The sequence below is a fragment of the Cervus elaphus genome, chromosome 8, assembly GCF_910594005.1.
Source record: "Cervus elaphus chromosome 8, mCerEla1.1, whole genome shotgun sequence".
Lineage (NCBI taxonomy): Eukaryota > Metazoa > Chordata > Mammalia > Artiodactyla > Cervidae > Cervus > Cervus elaphus.
Window position 1 is genome coordinate 30,622,894 of NC_057822.1, and position 18,333 is coordinate 30,641,226.

The 18,333-nt window shown below is 37.5% G+C and overlaps 1 protein-coding gene across 2 annotated transcripts in view; it reads left to right on the plus strand.

Moving 5' to 3' along the window:
• The first annotated feature begins 25 nt into the window (after positions 1-25).
• Positions 26-18,333, plus strand: part of PECR (peroxisomal trans-2-enoyl-CoA reductase) — a 35,372-nt gene continuing 17,064 nt past the window's right edge. Inside the window, exons 1-4 of one of the 2 annotated variants that reach the window (XM_043910116.1) lie at positions 26-191; positions 7,234-7,367; positions 9,052-9,217; positions 14,771-14,852. In XM_043910116.1, coding sequence (XP_043766051.1) covers positions 68-191; positions 7,234-7,367; positions 9,052-9,217; positions 14,771-14,852 — 506 coding nt within the window. In that variant the 5' untranslated portion in view covers positions 26-67. The remainder of the gene's footprint in view (positions 192-7,233; positions 7,368-9,051; positions 9,218-14,770; positions 14,853-18,333) is intronic. The other variant, XM_043910115.1, reaches the window with a different exon arrangement.

The window sequence follows — 18,333 nt, forward strand, 5'->3', positions numbered from 1 at the left end:
GGTCACGTGGGCGTGACCTCGGTGACTTAGCTCGCCCTGTTCTTCATCGCTCAGACGCGTTACGGCCATGAATTCTTGGGTTAAGGGCAAGAGTTGCTTAGCAGCAGGCTTGCTGCAGCACCAGGTGGCCATCGTCACCGGCGGGGGCACGGGCATCGGGAAGGCCATCGTGAACGAGCTCCTACATCTGGGTGCGTGAGCAGGTCCCTGGGCTAGGGAATCCAGAAGGAGGGGTCCTCAGAGGCTTGTTTAACCGGGGAGGGGCGGGGGTTTCCCGGTTCGGGAGCCAGCGGGTGGTACGCGGGCTTAGGAGAGCGTGGAGTTGCAAAGCCAAGGAAGTGTAGCTGTGGGTGAAATTAGAATCGCGAGCGAGAGTGGGGAGAGAGTTCTTTCTAAAAAGTCGTGGACAGGCGTTGGATGATGAACCACTATTTGTAAACTAAAGGGCAAATTTCGAGCCAAAGGTACTTGCCCGAGGTGGAGGTTAAGGAAATGCGTGGAAGCTTGCTATGGAATTAATTATGAAACCATTGTCATTATTAATATGGAATTATGGAATCGTTATGGTCAGTTAAATTATTCATATGGAACTGGTTATGTATTTTGCATTAATTCTAGGGAATTTCCTGGCGGTCCAGTGGTTAGGACTCAGCGCTTTCACTGTAGTGGACCCAGGTTCAAAACGTGATCAGGGAACTAATATCCCGCAAGCCATGCAACTGTGGCCAAAAAAACCTCTGTTTTTTCATTCTGTTTATTGCCTGATGAATGATTAGGAAATATGGAAAGACTACTGGAAAAGTTTTTAACATGTGGAGAGGCTCCCATCATATAGTCTTGAATCTCTTTTAATATTTACCTTGACTTGGGAGTTAAGTAGGTAGTAATGGCCATGAAGTTTTTCACCAGGGTCAGATTAAGAAATGCTAATTCCCCCCTTTTTTTCTTATTAAGATGTATTTTTTCATTTTTTTAAAGCATACTTTTTTAAAGTTCATACTATGTGCGGAGCTTAACTTGACTTGGGTGAAGGGAGGACTTTGTGAGTACATAAGGAGGAAAGAAACCACAAAATAGAAGATAAATAAATATGAAAATGTAAATCCTCGTTGAATTAAAAAATATATATGAATAAAATTTGAAGGTACATGAAGAAAAACATTTGCAATATGCAACAAATTTACTGTATAAAGAGATCTTATAAATAAGGGAAAGATCTAACACACTGATAGAAAAATAGGCTTATGATAATGGGCCACACATTTTAAATAAAGAACTAAACAAAGGCAGTAAGTGCATGAAGAAACAGTCAATTTTTTGGCAATGAAATGCAAAATATAGCAATAAAAAGGTCCATTGTTTTTCTAACAAAATTTTAAAACATTAGGGAGAATGAAAATGTTGATGACAGAGAGGACAGGGAAGAATGTAAAATATCGCAAGCTTTCTAGAGGTTAGCTTAAGGGAAAAAATCCAAACATGTTAACAGTGTTTGTGCTGTGTGACCTAGTAATTCCTCTGTCAGGAATTTATTCTTTGGAAATAATCAGGAACAGGCACAGATATGTGTAAAAGAGTATAATGTTCAGTAGTGAGATGTGATAAGGGAAATGAGTAAATCAGTAACAATGAAATATGCTGCTAGACTTTATATTGTCAAATGCATACCATGTAATTTAAACAGTAGGATTCTAAACAAAATATAGCATTCCAATTTAATTGTTAATGAAAAATCTATATGCAGGAAAGACTGGAAAGAAGTTTACAACATTGTTTATCAGCAACTGCTTTTTCTGGAAATGATTTGAATGATGAGTGGTTAAATTGTATTCATTTTTCAGATTTTTTTTAATGAACATGTAAATTGTCTTTGCTTCCCATATGTTTCTAATTCTCGGCACATAGTATGAGCTTAAAAAAATGAAAAAATGCATCTTAATAAGATAAAAAAGGGAAATTAGCATTTCTTAAAAGTCCGTCTAGTCAGGGCTATGGTTTTTCCAGTAGTTATGTATGGATGTGAGAGTTGGACTATAAAGAAAGCTGAGCGCTGAAGAATTGATGCTTTTGAACTGTGGTGTTGGAGAAGACTCTTAAGAGTCCCCTGGACTGCAAGGAAATCCAACCAGTCCATCCTAAAGGAGATCAGTCCTGAGTGTTCATTGGAAGGACTGATATTGAAGCTGAAACTCCAATACTTGGGCCACCTGATGTGAAGAGCTGACTCATTTGAAAAGGCCCTGATGCTGGGAAAGATTGACAGCAGCAAGTAAAGGGGACAACAGAGGATGAGATGGTTGGATGGCATCACCAACTCAATGGACATGAGTTTGAGTAAGCTCCAGGAGTTGGTGATGGACAGGGAGGCCTGGCGTGCTGTGGTCCATGGGGTCACTAAGAGTTGGACACGACTGAGCGACTAAGCTGAACTGAATCTGACCTTGGTGCAACTTCATGGCCGTTACTCTCTACGTTACTCCCAGCACCAAACTGTATCCCTGTTCAGGAAAATCCATAAGAAAAGTAGACTCGGTTGTCATTTTCTGTGAAGGTCAGATACCAGGCTTCACAGCGGATTGATCAGATCCTGGCTCAGCCTTCCAATGTACTTGTAAAAAACAGTAGTGGTGTATCAGAAATACATTCCCTACAATGAAAGACTATGCAAATACCTTTTACTCTGAGTTGCTCAGCTTAATTTTTTTCTACCAGAATTAATGGCTATTTCTGAAAATTGTTACAGAAACCCAAATCAGGCAAATTAAACAATAGCCAATTCTCTTTTCATTGAGAAGGCTCCTATTTTTTGGCGTGAGATACAAGTTGGATTTTGAGGCAAGTGGTGATTATTGTGTTGTCTTTCACATCCAAATGATTTTGACTGTTCCTTTTCGATGAGAATGGTGAAAGCCCTAGCTCACAAGAGTAGGATATAGTGAACAGAATTGGAACTCTCTTTCATCTATTTGACAGATGCTGTTAGACAAAGGGAGCCCTGATTCCATCAAGGGATATTGAACCTAAGACCATTCGCATTGAATTCAAGCCAAATCCTTGTCTCTGTCCTCAAGTTAGTCACTCCCTTTCTATGACAGTGGCTCAGCTGGTAAAGAATCCGCCTGCAATGCGAGAGACCTGGGTTTGATCCCTGAGTTGGGAAGATCCCCTGGAGAAGGGAAAGACTACCCAGTCCAGTATTCGCCTGGAGAATTCCATGGACTATACAGTCCATGGGGTTGCAAAGAGTTGGACACGACTGAGCAGCTTGTACTTCCACTTTCTGTGACAGTGCATAAAATGAAAGTAGGAATTGCAAGTGGAAATTGTGAGGCAGGACAGCACTTTTTGTTGCTCTGGTGACTAGGTTCTTACCAACACCTGGGACCTAGAAGGTGCTGAAATGGGGCACTCTGAGTTGAAGGTTGAAAGGAATCAGTATCAACCCAGGCAAAAATCAATATATTTGGCTACAATTGCCTCAGATGTGGAAATAACTCATTATTTGCTAGTTATTTCAGTACCTTGTTCTAAGCAAGTTTATCGGTCTGAGTTTGTCTTGCAACTCATATAAACAAAAATGTCCATCCAAATCATTTAGCCTAAGGGTGAGGAGAAGGATATTATCTGATAATTTTCTAAATTTCTAAATGGATTTTCTAAAATAAGAACATTTATTTATTTATTTATTGCAATAAATTCAGGCAGTATTGAAGTATATAAAAGAAAACTAAAATGAGCTTTCCCATTCTGCCCATCTCCTAAACCCCCTTCTATAAGTCACCCACATGCACAAATATACACACGTGTATGTATTTTTTTGTTTATAAAACCAAGACTGTAATATTGTTGTTGTATGCATATGTAATAATTTATTTAACCGTTCCTTTAATGGAATTGTAAGTTTCTAGTTTTACCCACCATTGCAACATTCTGCCTTGTAATACCTTTATACCCTGGTTCAAGTTTATATACCAGTTAAAATAAATAGCCTTTTAAAGTTGTGTCCCAGGATAGCTCTACTAATATTAAATAACTTTCCAGAGGCGTTCAGCATTCAGATAGTAATTAGTGATAATTTGATAATCTTCTAATTAGATAATTCCTGTGAATAATCCTAGTTTGAGACCTTGGACAAAGCAGGCATTACTCACCTAGAATTCTTGAGAAATTTTTTTTTTTTTTAATGTGGCTTAACTTCTTAATGTGGATTTAGGAAGAGTTATAGATATCCAATTTCCTTACCTTGTTCAGCCTGTGCTCTACTCTGGAAACTAAAACAGATAATGCTTGTCTTGAAGGCAGAAAGATTGAAGAAAGAAGGGCACAGGGCAGAGGCCATGGCTGATCCAGGGGAACTCGTTTCTCCTTTCCATTTTACTAATCGGATTAGTTCTTCCTCCTAACTCAGGGAAACTTGGTTAGACCTGGGCTGAAAATGTGTGTTTCAATTCTTTCCCCTCCTAAGGAGGGGAGAAGTTTCCTTTTGGAAGCAGAAGCAGAAAGGAATAACAGTACTCCTAACAATATAATATATGCTTTGTTGAAAATTACGCATTAATTTTGATAAATTGAATTCTGTTTTAGTCTTGTCTTACAAGGAATTCATGGTGAATTTAATACTTGTTTTGTAAAGCTCTCAGATTACCTACCAGAATTTCCAAAAGTTGTCTGCATATGGAATTCACTAAATTATAACCTAAGCTTGAAAGATAGTTTTTTTTTTTTTTTTTTCAGGTTGCTTGTCCTTTATTTAGTTTTGATCACACATAGACTATCCCACTTTTGCATAAAATCCTCCTGATACAGTATTATGGCATAAAAGAGTCAAAGTGCCACTAGACCTAAGGACCAATTCTTTTAACCATAAAACATGGTGCTGGGTAATGTTTGAATGGGAACATTTGATATGGATGGTCAGATGAAAGATACCAAAATGTCAAGATAGTTTTTTTTTAAGTGCCTTATTTTAATATGGAGAAACTACCTCCTCATATACAACTAGTTTTGGCCAAAATGCAGAGCCGTTTTACTTTTTAACGTTTCTAAATGTCATTTGTTCCATATGTTAATATTGAATGTGTGGGCTGTTTGTAGTGTACCGGTTATAACAATGACAGGGTCCCAGTCCTCCAGGAGACAAAAGTGAGTGGGAGGAGACTGTGAATTATCATCCAGTGCAGGCTTAAATGCTCTCTTAGTGTAAGGGATACAGCGGGCTTCCCATGTAGCGCTACAGGTAAAGAGCGCGCCTCTCAATTCAGGAGACATTCATGTAACAATTAAATGCTGTCCTCATACATTTTGTTTCTACATATGTGATAAAGCCTACAATACATTGATATCATTTTTACTTTCAACAGTCACCACCTTTTGCAGGATTTGAATAGAAATAAGTCTTCATATTTATTTACTCACATAGTGACCATTTCTGGTTCTCTTTCTTCTTTTCTATAGATTTAGATTTTCATCTCGTATCATTGTCTTTCTGCTTAAAGAACTTCCTTTAATCTTTTTGTAGTGAAGTTCTGTTTTCATGAATTCGTCTGAATATTATATGTGTGAACGAATCTTTATTTTGCCATTATTTTTTAAAATATTTATATTATTAATTATTTAATAGATATATATATAGTTTAACAGAAGTGGGAACATTAATATATTTATGGGAGGAGAAAACACAATGGCAAGCAGTACATTTTTCAAACCCCACTGATAACATCAAACAATTCAGACATCATTTTAGTGGATAACAGCACCATTCATTCTTCCCTGAAACTGGAGTTTAAATCTATTTTCACTGGGTAAGAGTTATAGGTTCCAAAACGCCCATCTCCTCTCCCCACCCCTAGTGCCTTCAAGTACTTGTCTTGGCTTGCGTTGTTTCTGAAAAGAAGTTTTCTGTCTTTCGTGTGTCTTGTGTTCTTTTTCTTTGGCTGCTTTTAATATTTTCCACTGTATCCCTGGTTTATTTAATTATGCTGTTGGTGTTATTCCTGGGTCTCTTTTTATTAATTCACTTCTCTCCTCATTCTGGGTTGTATTTCCTTGCTTCTTTGCGTACCTTGTGGTTTTTCGGTGGATGCCGGACATTTGAATTTTACTTTGTTGGAGGCTGGTTTTTTATTTTTTCTGATGTCTTGTTACTCTTAGAACATCTCTTTTTGACTGGACTCAGAAGTGGAAGCTCCCGGAGAGGACAGCCTCCCTCTCTTGGCAATCTGTTCCTGCCGTTTTTCTTTGGCTTCCTTCAATCTGTTGACCAAAAGTTTAGTATTCTGCAGGCTCTGTCCTTATTTTTCTTAAGTAGGCTGTTTCTTCAGAGCAATATGCCTGTGTGTGTGTTGCAGAACACGGGGAGTAATAAGATGCTTAATCTTGGGTGCTTGGGTCCTAGGTAACTTTGTTACTATCATTGTATGGTTATTTTTGTAGTCTTGCAAACATTGCTGAACTTTGTTCTGTGATGTACTTAACTTGGTAGCAGTTTGATACTTTAAAGAGGCTTTCTTTCTGTTAAGTACTGTCCTAAACAGTCTTTAGTCCCGGATTAATTATGCTTCACACTTGAGGCCATACCCTCCAGTTACTTTGCTCAATACCTTGTGAGAGTTTTTTTCCTGGTTGGAACACTAACTTTTGCCTAGTGCTGGACGAGTGTCAGAGTTTGTTCCTTCTATTTATTTTGATTGGTTCTCTTTTCTCCTCAGATTGTATCTTTTCTCCAATGTACCGATCAGTGCTCAGTTGAAGATCTGAGGGAACTCTCGAGATCTCTGGAGTTCTGACCCTGTGTATCTCCCTCCTCTCTCTGTTCCTCTGTAATCTAGCTGTCTTAGCCTCCCCAGACTCCCGACTTCATCTCTTCTACCCAGGAGCCTGCTGGGCTCTGAATGGATTCTTCCTGCCTATGCTTCAGTCTGAAGACTCTCTCTAGGCAGCAATCTGAAATAATAATAGGGCTCACATTGTTTGTTTCCTGTGTTCACTATCACTGCCCTGTGCTCCCTGATATCCAATGCCTGGAAATCCTTGTTGCATATATTTTTTCAATGTTTTAGTTGTTCTAGTTGCTTTGTTTGAATTAGGATCAATTCAGTTCCTATTACCATAGTAGAAGTTCTCATTCATATTTCTATTCCTATTCGTATTTTCTAAACATTTTTGCTTTTGGAATGTAGACAACTAATGAAAATATATCAATATTTACCTGTTCTCTGACTGTTGTCTCCTCAGGATGTAATGTGGTCATTGCGTCCCGTAAGTTTGATAGGTTAAAATCTGCTGCAGATGAACTGAATGCCAATCTGCCTCCTACCATCCAGGCTCAAGTTACTCCCATAAAATGTAACATCCGTAATGAAGAGGAGGTAAAGCTAATCTCTCTTTTTTTTTTTAATTGAAATATAGTTGATTTACAATGTCATGTTTAATTTTTGCTGTATAGCAAAGTGACTCAGTTTTATATAAATATATGTATATGTGTGTGTGTATATTCTTTTTCATGTTCTTTTCCATTATGGTTCATCACAGGATATTGAATATAGTTTCGTGTGCTATATAGTAGGACCTTGTTGTTTATCCATCCTGTATAATAACTTACATCTGCTAATCCCACACTCCCAATTCTTCCCTCCTCCTTGGCAACTACAAATCTGTTCTGTATATCTGTCAGTCTGTTTTTGTCTTGTAGACATGTTGATTTGTGTCATATTTTAGATTCCATATATAAGTGATGTCATATAGTGTTTGTCTTTCTTATTTCACATAGTATGGTGTTTTCAAGGTCCATCCATGTTGCTGAAAATGGCATTATTCCATTGTTTCTAATGGCTAAGTAATATTCCATTGTATGTGTATGTATATCTGTGTATATATATGTATATAATTTTGTATATACACATATAACACATCTTTATCCATTTATCTGTTGATGGACATTTAGATTGTTTCAGTGTCTTGGCTATTGTGAATAGTGCTGCTATGAACATTGGGATGAATGTATCTTTTTAAATTTTAGTTTTTTAGAGGTATATGCCCAGAAGTTGGATTACTGGATCATATAGTAAGTCTAGTTTTCGTTTTTTGAGGAAGGCAAATCTATCTCATCATTTATTCATTTGTTTTAATTTAGAGTAGCTGTCCCCAACTCTGACTGTGCTTTAGGTTTTGCCGTGGTAGCTGTCTTAGATGAGGTTCACTAGAAGCAGAGCCTGTGAAGGTGATTCTTGAGCTAATGATCTATTGAGCAAGTGGCCTCAGGAGAAAGAGAGGAAGGGAAGACATGGAGGGAAGCCAAGCAAGAAGAGTTTAGTCTGGAGGTTACATTTCATGCCTTCTGCCCTTTAACTCATTTTGTAATGTCTATTTCATCACTCTCCAATATTCTGAGTTGGTTGTTTACAGATTGTTACAGATTATTGGATGAGTGATACTAATCCTTGGATAAATCTTGTCATCAAAATTCTAAATTTAGCATTATGATCTATGGGTATTGAAACTGGTGACACAGGATTTTCAAGTTTATTCATTGTGACTACATCTTCATTTATTGTGGTTCTCAGAGTTACTATTCACTGTGAGATACTGTAAGCTCTGCTACTCTCCTAAAGCAGATTTGATAAAGTCCAGGTAGCAAGTTAGTTATTAATCAGTTCACTCTTAAAATTTTATTTGTTTGCTGGAGTATAATTGATGTACAATATTACATAAGTTGCAGGTGTATAATATCATGATTCATAATTTTTAAAGCTGATACTCCATTTATAGTTACCATAAAATATTTGCTGTATTCCCCATATTGTATAATATATTCATTTAACTTATTTTATACCTAATAGGGTATAGCTCTTAATCTCCTCCCCCTACGTTGTTGATCCCTGCTTCCCTCTTGACACTGGTAACCAGTAGCTTATGCTCTGTCTCTATGAATCTGCTTCTTTTTTTTTTGTTCTATTCACTAGTTTGTTGTACTTTTTAGATTCTACATATAAATGCTGTCATACAGTATTTGTCTTTGTCTGTAACTAGTTCCCTTTTATTGTTTTTCTTTAGGTGAATAATTTGGTCAAATCCACCTTAGGTATTTATGGTAAGATCAATTTCTTAGTAAACAACGGAGGAGGCCAGTTCTTCTCTCCTGCAGAAAAAATCAGTGCAAAGGGATGGAATGCTGTGATTGAAACCAACCTGACGGGCACCTTCTACATGTGCAAAGCAGGCAAGTGTGGATCAGTAATCCAAAAAGTCAAAGTGTATTTATGTTAAGATCATAGGGCACCTGAAAGAGAAATTGTTAGGAGCTCAGAAGCTCCATGTCATCAACACTTATTGCCCTAATTTAACTTATATACAATATAGCCATGTAAATTCCTACATTTCTGGAGAGTAATTTGGCAGTGTTTTAAAAATATGAATTTGCTTGATCTGTTGATTTTATTTCTAGGAAGTTATCATGTAAAAATGATTAAGAATTTGTGCAAAGATATAGCTACAAAGTGCTTCATTAAATTAAGGAAAGCTCCATACTTATTTTGTTTTTAAGAGATGAATCTGTTAAATCTATTGTATGGACCTATTATTTCCATGAAACCTTCAAGGAGAATACCAGAGTCCACAATTTTTCTGACTAATAAGTAACTAGCACACATGCATAGTTTTTGGATCAAAGGTTATCTTTCATAGGTGGTAATATTCAACCCTGAAATTGGATAACTGAAGAGTTTCCTTACAAGCTACTCAAGACATTTCTACACTGCAAAATGTGAAATGAGTATAATTCTGACCCACAGGGTCTTCACCCCAACATGGATTAGGCTTTATATTCTTAGTATTTCCAAATCAAAGGTCTTGCAGACATTTTCAGGCTTTATCTTTATCTAACTGATAATACAGAGTTCTATATTAATTGTGATAACAGGATTGACTGCTGAAGTGTAGCGATCCAGAAAAAAATAGGAGCTTGAATAAGATAGTTGATTTCTCCCTCACATAAAAATTCAAGGTGTATGGTCCAGGGATAGTATGGTAGTTTCATAATCATTAGGGAATAAGGATCTTTCTTCTTGTTTACTGTCTTTAACATGTCCATCCCCTAGTCCAAAATGGCTGCTTCAGTTCCTGCCATCATAACCGCATTCTAGACAGCAGAAATTCAGAGAAGTGTAAAACTCATTCTTTTTAACAGCATTGTCTGGAAGTAGCACCATTACATTTACTGACATTCATCATCAATTAAAACTCAGTTAATTGATTATACCTACCTATAAGTGATACTGGGAAATAGAATCTTTAGCTATGTGCCTAAGTACAAATTCAATTTCTTGTAAGAAGAGAATGAGTACTAGGAGACAGGTTTTAGTCTCTTAACTCAGCCTTCATAGTTCAGCGCTTTGACATCTTCCAGCACTCAAGTCATCGATCTCTTACAAACCTTAAGTTCCATTAATTAGAACTTTTCAGAGTCTAGATTCAGTTATGATTTTTATTAGCCAGAGTTGAATTAAAGAATCCAAGGCCTGTAGTTTTTATTTTGTGTTTACTTTAAACAATGGGACTTTTGGTTTTGACAACAAGGAATATGGAACATACATTTTTCTATACCAGAATAATAATAGTGAAAAACTGAAAACCATTTAAATATTTATTAATTGAGTGAAGTTTTATACATCTATAGAATAGAGTACTATGCAGCCACTGAAAATATAGGTACAAAAGTCTACTTCTCAGTATGAAAAGATATTCCTAGATATCACTGAGTGAAAAAAAAGGTTTAAAACATTCTATCCAGTGTGATCACATTCTGCAAAAACAGTATATATTTATTATATGGCTGTATATAAATAGACATAATTCTGAAAGAGTTTCTAATAAAGCATTGACATCTCTGGGAGGTAAAATTGCATATTATTTTCTTCTTTTTCTTTTTGCTTCTCTGCTTTTTCTAATTTTTCTAAATTGCATGTGTATTGTTTTATGTAATTAAAATGAGTTAAGTCCCTGACTTAACTGCCCTGAAGTTCCAGCTTCTTCAGCTTGTACTCTTTGACACCATATGCTGCTGTTAAGGAATTGTGGGAAGATCCACGTTTAAATTTCTGGTGAATTTAGACTTTTCTATAACCTTTAATTATTCATTTTACTAATATAGAAATTTTTTTCTCTCCATTTATTTTTGGAAAAATTTTGAATATAGAAAAAGTAAAGAAATAATGCAATGAACTCTTCTAAGGCATACCTTGTTTTATTATGTTTTGTTTTATTGCCCATCAAGCAAATCTGTCAGCAATGTTTTTCTAACAGCTTTTGCTTACTTTGGGTCTCTGTGTCATATTTTGGTAATTGGCACAATATTTCAGGCTTTTTCATTATTATACTTGTTATGATGATTTGTGATCAGTGATCTTTGATGTTACTATTGCAAAAAGATTATGACTTGCTGAAGGCTCAGGTGATGGTTAGCACTTTTTAGTAATAAAATATTTTTAAAATTAAGGTTGTACTCTTTTTTTTTAGACATAATGCTGTTGTACATTTAATAGACTATAGTATAGTGTAAACATAACTTTTATATGCACTGGGAAAGAAAAAAAATTTGTGTGATTCACTTTATTGCAATATTGCATTATTGTGGTGGTCTGGAACTGAACTTACCGTATCTCTGAGCCCTGTCTGTGTACCTTTCATTTAGATTCACCAAGTGCTAACATTTGCCATATTTACATTCTCTAATCTCCATGTCTTTCCCCCTCTCATCCTCCCTCCCTTTCAATCTCCCCTCAACCCCCCACACCCTTTTCACAAATAATTTAAAAGTGAATTGCATACATCATCACACTTTGACTTACATTTTTAAAAAATAAAGAAATGTTTTCTATGCAACTGCAATACCATTATCACATCAAAGGAAATATACAGTAATTCAGTAAGATCAATTATCACATAATCATATTGGAATTTCCCTTGAAGTCTACTAGTGTTGGCGATATTATTCTGAGACTTATGGTGTGTAGTGTGGGCTAAAGCGAGTAAATCAGTTCAGTTCAGTCGCTCAGTCGTGTCTGACTCTGCGACCCCATGGACTGCAGCACCCCAGGCCTCCCTGTCTCTGTAAATAAGTTATTTTAGTACAATTGAGAACCAAGATTTTTGGCATTGGCAAAAGGAGAAGTGAATGTAGACAGATGAGGCTGAATAAAAACCCCTGTAGTCCGGAATTTGATTAGAAACATTGTCCCCTGAAAAGAAACAGTTATTAATTCAGTGACAGTGCGTCCATCCTAGCATCCTTTATGTGATCTCTGAATGTTACTTCCAATTAAAAGGAACTGGGATTCCATAGTGAAACAGCTTATTACAGGGGAAGAAATGTGCAAGATAAGCCTAGAATATTTTGTTTCAACAGAAATCTAGGAAGCTATATGGATATGTTACTGAACCAAACTTGGATCTGCTCGCTTGTGTGTGTTGAACCCTCATGCATTTCTGGTGAGAATGTAAAATGGTGAAAACACTTTGGAAAACAGTTCAGCAGTTTCCTAAAAAGTTAAGTGTAGATTTAACATGTATGCGTGTTTGTTAGTTGCTCAGTCGTGTCAGACTCTTTGCGACCCCATTGACTGTAGCCCACCAGGCTCCTCTGTCCGTGGAATTTTCTAGGCAAGAATACTGGTTGTCACTGTTCAGTCACGCAGTCATGTCCAGCTCTTTGTGACCCCATGGACTGCAGCACGCCAGGTTTCCCTCTCGTTTACCATCCACCAGAGCTTGCTCAAACTCATGTCCATTGAGTCGGTGATGCCATCCAACCATCTCCTTCTCTGTTGTCCCCTTCTTCTCCTGTCTTCTATCTTTCCCAGCATCAGGGTCTTTTTCTAATGAGTCAGCTCTTTGCATCAGGTGGCCAAATTGCTGGAACTTCAGCTTCAGCATCTGTCCCTCCAATGAATATTCAGGATTAATTTCCTTTAGGATTGACTGGTTGGATTTCCTTGCAGTTCAAGGGACTCTCAAGAGTCTTTTCCAGTACCATGGTTCAAAACCATCAATTCTTCAGTGCCTCAATAAATATTTTTATAAAAAGAAAATATAAATTAGGATTTAGAAAATATCATATAAGCAGCAAGCTGGAATAGTATCAGGGAAGAGTCAAGCACTATTTAATAGGGCTTCCCTTGTGGCTCAGCTGTTAAAGAATCTGCCTGCAATGTGGGAGACCTGGGTTCGATCCCTGGGCTGGGAAGATCCCCTGGAGAAGGGAGAGGTTACCCACTCCAGTATTCTGGCCTGGAGAATTCCATGGACCATATAGTTCATGGGGTCACAAAGAGTCGAACACAACTGAGCGACTTGCACTTTCACTTTCTTTTCATGTCAATGCTCAGCTTTCTCTGGTCCAACTCTCACATCCATACATGACTACAGGAAAAACCACAGCTTTGACTATATGGACCTTTGTCAGCAAAGTAATGTCTCGCTTTTTAATATGCTGTTTAGGTTTGTCATTGCTTTTCTTCCAAGGAGCCAGTGTCTTTTAATTTCATGGCTGCAGTCACCATCTGCAGTGATTATGGAGCCCAGGAATACTGGAGTGGGTAGCTATTTACTTTTCCAGGGAATCTTCCTAGATCCCTGGAGACCCAGGGATTGAACCAGGGTCTCCTACATTGCAGGCAGATTTTTTACCATCTGAGCTACCAGGTCATATGCAGATATAGCATATGACACAGCAATTCCACTCGTAGGTATCTCCCTACTAGAAGTGAAAACATGTCCACACAAAGACTTGTATTCATAATCACTCAAAGTGGAAACTGTCCAGTTGTTCCATCAGTTGGTGAATGGGTAAATATGGAATGTGCACACGATAGAATACTATTTAGCAATAAAAAGTAGCATTTTTACTTTCATGTGTTACAGTATGGAGTTCAGTTCAGTTCAGTCCAGTCACTCAGTCGTGTCCGACTCTGTGACCCCATGAATCACAGCACGCCAGGCCTCCCTGTCCATCACCAACTCCCGGAGTTTACTCAAACTCATGTCCATTGAGTCGGTGATGCCATCCAGCCATCTCATCTTCTGTCGTCCCCTTCTCCTCTGCCCCCATTCCCTCCCAGCATCAGGGTCTTTTCAAATGAGTCAACTCTTCACATGAGGTGGCCAAAGTACTGGAGTTTCAGCTTCAGCATCAGTCCTTCCAATGAACACCCAGGATTGAGCTCCTTTAGGATGGACTGGTTGGATCTCCTTGCAGTCCAAGAGACTCTCAAGAGTTTTTTCCAACACCACAGTTCAAAAGCATCAGTTTTTTGGTGCTCAGCTTTCTTCACAGTCCAACTCTCATGAACCTCCCAAAAACTATTCTGAGTTAAAGAAGGCAGACACAAATGACCAAATATATGAAATATTCTGGAAGGGCAAATCTATAGAAAGAGAATGTAGACGAATGTTTGCTTGGGGATGGATTGGACTGCAAATGGTCATAAAGGGACTTTTTAGAGTGACAGAAATACTTGAAAACTGGATTGTGGTGATATGTATTTATTAAAAACCATTAAGGCATACACAGAAAATGGGTGAATTTTATGTTATCTATATGTGCTGCCGAAGCAAGCACAGAATTTTATGATATGTAAATTGTACCTCAATCAATATTTTTATAAAAAGAAAATATAAATTAGAATTTTAAAAATATCATATAAGCAGCAAGCTGGAACAGGGTATCAGGGAAGAGTCAAGGCACCATTTAATAGGATTGTCTTTCTGTCTCCTGCAGTTTACAACTCCTGGATGAAAGAACATGGAGGATCTATTGTCAATATCACAGTACTTACTAAAAATGGATTTCCAGGAGCTGTGTAAGCACTTACATTTTTTTCTTCCTATGTCTTTGGGTTTGTCCGTTGAATAGCTGGGGAGTAGGTAGAGCGATTTTCTTAAGTATATATCATTAATCCCTTTAATGAATTGTGACTTCAGTACTTAAAATTCCATTTATTGAACTTTGAAACATACTTCTAAAACATGACCATTCATATTAGGGTTACCCAATTTTCCAAAGAAGTAAGAACAGTAGTAGGCCCAGTTAAGTAATTTTTTTTAATCAGTATGTCCAAATATCTCATGGAGCATTCTTGTTGTGTTTGTTTTGGCCACACAGTGCGCTTGTGGGTTTCTAATTCTCTCACCAGGGATAGAACCCATGGCCTCCTGCAGTGGAAGGGTGGAGTCCTAAACACTGGACTGCCAGGGAATTTCCACATGGGGCATGCTTATGCCAAAAATGATTTGTTGTCTCCTGTAAAAATTCACATTTAACTGAATGTCTTGTATTTTATCTGGCAGTCCTAATCCAGATGTAACTAAATGTGTCTGGAGACATCTTTTTGGTTAAAATGAGGAAATGACACCAATCTATGCTAATTTAGTTTTGAGCATTGTGGATATACCTATCCAGATTAAAATAGAACTGCCAATAAATTATTGTTCCATAATAGAATTTGACCTATTTGACTCTTATTCTGATTTTGATAAGTTTTTATTTTGGAAACTGATTTAAAATTTTTTTTTAAACTTTTTTATTTTATATTGGTTTATAGTTGGTTAACATTTTTTTTTTTTTTTAAGAAAGTGAATGAACAGCCTTCTGGCACAGTTGATTCTTTCATAATAGCCTAAAGGCTACTCAAAACAGAAAGTTGAAAAACAACATACCAGGAAGCTACTTGACCAAGTTTAGTTGTTAAAGAGTATGATGTTTTTTAAAAAATGAGTTGTGCTGATTTCTTTTGTATCTTGTAAGCTCTGATTCTTTCCAATTTTTTAAATTAAAATTTTATAAAAAACTTTCCAACATAGAATTTCTGTTTTTGTGAAGTAGACCTATCTTAGTATTAAATTATGCATGCTAGTTTAAACAAACAACTATATAATGTAGAAAGTCAAGTCCTCCGTACTCTTTCATCCCAGAGATAACCTGTTAATTAAGTAAGATGGTGATCTTACTTCATTTAATCCCTCTATAATTAGTAAGTAATTGATAAGGCAATAATTTGGTACTGTGTTAATAGTGTTTGCCATCATGATTTTAGCAACCACTGTTGACCCTTTTCAGAGAAGGCAACAGTAACCCACTCCAGTACTCTTGCCTGGAAAATCCCATGGATAGAGGAGCCTGGTAGGCTGCAGTCCATGGGGTTGCTAAGAGTCGGACATGACTGAAGCGACTTAGCAGCAGCAGTTCACCCTTTTGTGAATCACTCATTACACTGGGGCTGTGAAAATGTTTGGTTTTTCTGATTTCATAATTGCTTCTATGCTTTTTAGTTGATGGTGCAGTGCTTAGTCAGTCATGTCCGACCCTTTGCAACCCATGGACTGTAGCCCACCAGGCTCCTCTGTTCACGGGATTCTCTAGGCAAGAATACTGGAGTGCATTTCCTTCTCCAGGGGATCTTTCCAACCTAGGGGTTGAACCTAGGTCTCCTGCATTACAGGCAGATTCTTTAGCTGATACTCTTTTGTAGAAAGACTTTTATTTACATTACAACCATCACTTCTTTAATATATGGTATTATAATTATTAACTTTTTTGGTATACCACTATGAAGTCACAGACTTCTTTTCAAATTGATTGTTTCAAATGTACACATTGTCTCAAATTTAATAGAAATTTGTGTTGTTTCTGTGTTTTGCTATTACAGATAATTCTGCAATGAATAACATTGTAAATACTTCTTTCATATTTGCAGAGGTATATCTTCAGGGTGGGCTTCCCAGGTGGTGCTAGTAGTGAAGAACCCATCTGCAGATGCAGGAGACATAAGAGATATGGGTTCCACCCTTGGGTCAGGAAGATCCCCTGGAGAAGGGCATGACAACCCACTCTAATATTTCTTACCTGGAGAATCCCATGAACAGAGGAGCCTGGTGGGCCACAGCCCATAGAGTCACAGAGAGTCGGACATGACTGAAGCGACTTAGCAACAGCCGCAGCAGCATCTTCAGGGTACATCCCAGAAGTTAGGATTGCTGGGTGAAAGGTAAAGGCATCCTCTTAGGCATTTGCAAGTTTCTTTGCATTTTGCTGTCCCATCAGCAATGAATGAGAGTGCCTGTTCCTCAGAGCCTTATGAAAAATGTGTCTTGTCAATTTCTGGACAACTCTGATGGTCAAGATACAGTATCTCAGTGGAGCATCTATTCATTTGTTAAAAGGCTACCTGAGTATCTCTTGTGTGTGTGTTCGAGTTGCATTGTTGTTTTCACACATGCTTCTCTGGTTCTCATCATTTCCTGACATTTTCAGTGTCATCTAAGAGTAGCCCAATTTCCATTATAGTCTATGCAAAGCAGCTTAGACTGACCTACTGATCTTTTGGGTCCTTGTCAATAATTACCAGGGCAAGAGACAGGCCAAACAGCAACTTGATATCTCTCATGGAGAGAGAATTCGTGGCCCAAATACCTACCAATGAATGAATGAATAAACAAATTGTGGTATAGCTATATAATGTATTCCTCAGAAATGAGAAGTGAACTATTGATTCATGCAGCAATGTGGATAAATCTGAAAATAAATATTCTGAGTGAAAGAAGCCAGATGGAAAAGATCATGTATGTATGATTTCATTTATATGTTTTAAGGTTTAGAAGGATTTAAAAATTTTGTTAGTGCTAGATTCACTGAGAGTTGGATATTATTTTACCTCCTGTTCATTAATTACAGGAAGGAAATGGAGCAGTGTGATAGCCCTTAAGGTGGTTTATCACTCATAATCTCTTCCTGCACAGATTGGTAGACATTTTAATTCGCATCTGATACAGAAATAAGGCCTTAGTGTTTCAGAAAATGTTCTCAGTGAAAGAATGGCTATAAGGCTTGTTATTCAGATGGTGAAATGAAATCTCACAGAACTTGTAGTCTAGATAAATGCCCTTCCCTTCCTTCTCTCTGGGCTTTTGCTTTAAAAGAAGAGTGGCTGGAATAATGCCCATATAACGGTCACCAACCTGCAGCTGAATTGTCCACCATCTGTTCTGTCTTGATGGGGGTCACTTTCCCTTCCTGGAAAGGGTGTTTTTAAAAACCCCATGGTCCATTCAGGTGTCTCACCCACCTGGAACTTCCAGCAATGCCAGCCAGAATCAAATCCTTCAGAACATAGGACTACTGGTGATGCCGCCAAAATCTTACTTTCCTCCGCCTGTTGAAGCTGAAGAAAAAAATACAGAGAGTTTAGAGGAAATAGAAAGGTGACTTTAATCCTCAGCCAGTGGAGGGGCGAACACAGTAGGCTTATGCCTCAAGAGCTGTTGCCCCCTCCTTCCTAGAGGAAC